Below are 5,000 nucleotides of genomic sequence, written 5' to 3'. Positions count from 1 at the left end.
TGGCCCCTTTAGCTCTCACCTGGTACACAAGGCACCCTTAGCTCACACCCGGTACACAGACACATTTAGCTCACGCCCGATACACAGACACCTTTAGCTCGCACCCAGTACACTAGCACCCTTAGATCACACCCGTTACACAGGCACCCTTAGTTCACACCCGGTACACAGGCACCCTTAGCTCACACCTGTTACAAAGGCCTCTTTAGCTCACAACCAGTACACAGGTACCCTTAGCTCACACCCGGTACAGTGGCACCTTTAGCTCATACCCGTTACACAGACCCCTTTAGCTCACACCCGGTACACAGGCACCCTTAGCTCACACCCGGTACACAGGCACCCTTAGCTCACACCCGTTACACAGACCCCTTTAGCTCACTCCCAGTTTAGTGGTGCCTTTAGCTCTCACCTGGTACACAAGGCACCCTTAGTTCACACCCGGTACACAGACACATTTAGCTCACATCCGGTACACAGACACCTTTAGCTCGCACCCAGTACACTAGCACCCTTAGATCACACCCGTTACACAGGCACCCGTAGCTCACACCCGGTACACAAGCACCCTTAGCTCACACCTGTTACACAGGCCCCTTTAGCTCACAACCAGTACACAGGCACCCTTAGCTCACACTTGTACACAGGCTCCCTTAGCTCAAACCCATTACACAGGCCCCTTTAGCTCACTCCCAGTACACAGACACTCTTTGCTCACACCCAGTACAGTGGCGCCTTTAGCTCTCACCTGGTACACAAGGCACCCTTAGCTCACACCGGGTACACAGACACATTTAGCTCACACCCAGTACACAGACACATTTAGCTCACACCCAGTACACAGACACATTTAGCTCACACTTGGTACACAGACACATTTAGCTCACACCTGGTACACAGACACTTTATCTTGCACCCAGTACACTGGCACCCTTAGATCACACCCGTTACACAGGCACCCTTAGCTCACACCCGGTACACAGGCACCCTTAGCTCACACCCGGTACACAGGCACCCTTAGCTCACACCTGTTACACAGGCCCCTTTAGCTCACAACCAGTACACAGGTACCCTTAGCTCACACCCAGTACACTGGCACCCTTAGCTCACACTCGGTACACTGGCACCTTTAGCTCACACCTGTTACACTGGCACCCTTACCTCACACCCGTTACACTGGTCCCTTTAGCTCACACCTGGTATACAGGCCCTCTTAGCTGACACCTGTTACAAAGGCCCCTTTAGCTCACACCCGGTACACAGGCACCCTTAGCTCACACCCGGTACACAGACACCTTTGAGCTCGCACCCGGTATCCAGGCCCCTTTAGCTCACACCCGGCACACAGACACTTTTACTCACACCCGGCACACAGACACTTTTACTCACACCCGGTACACAGGTACCCTTAGCTCACACCCAGTACACAGGAACTTTTAGCTCACACCCGGTACTCGGGCTCTCTTAGTTCACATCCGTAGACAGGCACCCTTAGCTCACACCCAGTATACAGGCACCCTTAGCTCACACCCAGTATACAGGCACCCTTAGCTCACACTCGGTACACAGGCACCCTTAGGTCACACCCGGTACAGAGGCACTTTAGCTCACACTCGGTACACTGGCACCTTTAGCTCACACCCGGTACACTGGCACTCATAGCTCACCAGCCACGATCATATCTCCGTTGCCGTTGGTCCAGTAATTGATGCTTTTGGGGAAGGCTTCCGTGTGGCACTCAATGGTCAGTTCTTGGCCCACGTAGGCACCCTCCAGCTGTTGCGGCACCCATGCCATTGGGGGAACTAGAAGTGGAGAAGGAGAAAAATGTCTTAAGATTTCAGGCGTGAAAAGTTTTAGGCTCTTGTCTCTTTAATGTGTAATCTAACATTGGTAATTGATAGCATTTTGTGGTTTTTATATACTGAAATGTGCGAATTGAAAATTGGAAGATTCTGAGGTATTTTAGCATGGTGTGGAAGTTATGCGTTCAATGAACATAAATTTATTACTCGTATATTTATGCGCACACAAAACTTCATACTTGTATGCATGTTTATCTTTGCATATATGTGTGTATATATGTATCAACAATATATGTATTGTGTATGTATGCTTTGCTTATACATATGCAGTATATATATATATATATATATATATATATATATATATATATATATATATGTATTGTATATGTATGCTTTGCTTATACATATACAGTTTATATATATATATATATATATATATATATATATATATATATATATACATATATATATATATATATATGTATATATATATATATATATACATATATATATATATATATATATATATATATATATATATATATATATATATATATATATATACACACACATGTATCTATGCATGTATGTACAACGCGACGAATTCTTTTGAAAAGCGACGAATTCTTTTGAAACCAAGTAGAAAGAAGTTCTTCCCGATATCAAAGTCTTGAATGAATGAGTGATCAAAATGCATAAAGAAACACGAGAAACAAAGAACGACAATATTCTATTTATTAGATGTATTCTTTGGGAACGATGAAAAAAAAAAAAAACTCCGCCTCAAATTTTAACTTCCCAGAGCTTATAAATCTTTCCCTTTATCGGCGGATCCTTTGATCAGTGAAAAATTGCCTTGATCTTTTACCGACTTGTTTTTATTCAGGTTCATAGAGGCATTCGAAAAGGTTCCAATGCTGATAATCTTTTAACTTAGATTTTAAAGAGAATACACTTACAAGTAACGATCATTAATTTATACAAAATCATAGATTTATACCGTATATTTATACAAGAGGAGAAATTGGCTTGATCTTTTACCGACTTGTTTTTATTCGGGTTCATAGAGGCATTCGAAAAGGTTCCAATGCTGATAATCTTTTAACTTAGATTTTAAAGAGAATACACTTACAAGTAACGATCATTAATTTATACAAAATCATAGATTTATACCGTATATTTATACAAGAGGAAAAATCGGCTTGATCTTTTACGGACTTGTTTATATTCAGGTTCACTAAGATTTTTAAAAAAGGTTCCAATGCTGGTAATCTATAACTGAGATTTTAAAGAGCTATTTACGCATACACATATTAGTAAAGATCACAGAATACCATAGATTTATAGAGAGGAAAATTGCCTTTATCTTTTACGGACTTGTTTTTATTCAGGTTCACTAAGATTTTTGAAAAGGCTCCAAAGCTGATAGTCTTTAACTGAGATTTTAAAGAGCTATTTACACATAAACTTATAAGTAAAGATCATAGAATACCTTAGATGTATACAGATGAAAAATGTCATTGATCTTTTACGATCCTGCTTTTATTCAGATTCACAGAGGCTTTCGAAAAGGATTCAGTATTGATAATCTTTAACCGAGAATTTGAAGAGCTATGTACGCATACGCTTATAAGTGAAAGTCCATAGAAAACCATAGATTTCTATAGAGGTCAATGAATGTGATTGCAGTATAAAGGTTTATATTAATTTTTTAAGAATTTTATCGCACTTTATTGTTCTTATGAATTTTGTTGGACATCCAAATTGATTTTTTGTAATTAATTTTAATTCAACTTGCACATGACTGCCTTTTGATATTTTGTTTTAATTTTTTGAAAGACCGTTCTTTAAATTGTGCAGATACCCCACTTTGTTTCCATACCATTTACGAAAATTCTCTTTTATCTAATTATTTCTTTTATAGACTATTCTGCTTCATTTGAATATAGTGTATATATACAGTATATATGTATGGGTATATATGTTTGTCTGTATATATATATATATATATATATATATATATATATATATATATATATATATATATATATCTATATCTATATCTATATCTATATCTATATCTATCTATCTATCTATATATATATATATATATATATATATATATATATATATATATATATATATATATATATATATATACATATATGTATACATATAGATATATATGTGTATGTCTGTATGTACGTTATGCATATATGTATGGACAAACATTGGACTCTTAACTTCTCGATTTCCTAATTTTTTTTAACATGCTTCCCATTGAGAGTAGTGATCTTTGTTTATTTCTGTTAAAAGAGAAGATATTATGAATAGCGTGTGAAGATCGTAGCTCTTACAGCGGGTACACTATTGTCTAGTGATAGGGAATAAAAGCTGCAGAAACTGGGGGAAGATTTTAAGGATTTTCGTTATAAGGATAGATTTGAAATTGAACGTTTGGAAGTGTACGATAAGTATTTTAAGTGGAAGGCTAAGATAGTGGACTAATGAGTATGAATGATAAATATGATCAACCCATACATGAAATTGGTATTAAATATGATGAAGCAAAAAGAGATGATAAGATCAATTATTAAAGTTTGGAAGACAAGAATTTTATTCATCGAAGCAATGATGGAGATATATAAAAGAATGGATATGTATTGAGGATGCTGTGTGTGAATAGAAGATAAAAAGATATGTAAGCTGCAGTGATGAGTAGCTTTTATGAAAATATTAAGTAAGAAAAGTTGAAATTATGAAAAAACAAGTGGCCCGACGATGTGGAAAAAAAGGTAGCATATTTTGTGTGGTATGGTCTCATGAAGAAAATGGAGAATGGTGAGATTCAGACTGAAATGGGTATATTTGTGTATATATATTTTTTTGTGAAGATTTTGAAAGGGAAGAAAAAGAAATGGGGCTTGCTTGATATGGTGTTAGATATCACAGTATGGAAAGCTATTAATAAATAGGAAGCTCACGATAGATAGAGCTCTTGTTTAGGTGCAGTGATAGAAAGCTGGATTTTTTATGCAGCAATAGAAAGTTGGGTTTTTGATGCAGTGAAAGAAAGCTGGTTTTTGATGCAGTGGTAGAAAGTTGGTTTTTTATGCAGTGTTAGAAAGTTGGGTTTTTGATGCAGTGATAGAAAGTTGGATTTTCGATGGAGTGAAAGAAAGCTGGGTTTTT

At 37.3% G+C, this 5,000-nt stretch overlaps 1 protein-coding gene across 1 annotated transcript in view; it reads right to left on the bottom strand.

The window, feature by feature from the left end:
- Window positions 1-5,000, bottom strand: part of LOC137646832 (lachesin-like) — a 53,032-nt gene that overhangs the window by 11,522 nt on the left and 36,510 nt on the right. Inside the window, exon 6 of the mRNA XM_068379907.1 lies at window positions 1,668-1,805. Within this exon, the coding sequence (XP_068236008.1) occupies window positions 1,668-1,805 (138 nt within the window). The remainder of the gene's footprint in view (window positions 1-1,667; window positions 1,806-5,000) is intronic.

Source organism: Palaemon carinicauda, chromosome 9, assembly GCF_036898095.1.
Source record: "Palaemon carinicauda isolate YSFRI2023 chromosome 9, ASM3689809v2, whole genome shotgun sequence".
Taxonomy (NCBI): domain Eukaryota; kingdom Metazoa; phylum Arthropoda; class Malacostraca; order Decapoda; family Palaemonidae; genus Palaemon; species Palaemon carinicauda.
Note: the sequence above shows the minus strand (reverse complement) of the source record. Positions and strands in the feature narration are given on the sequence as shown.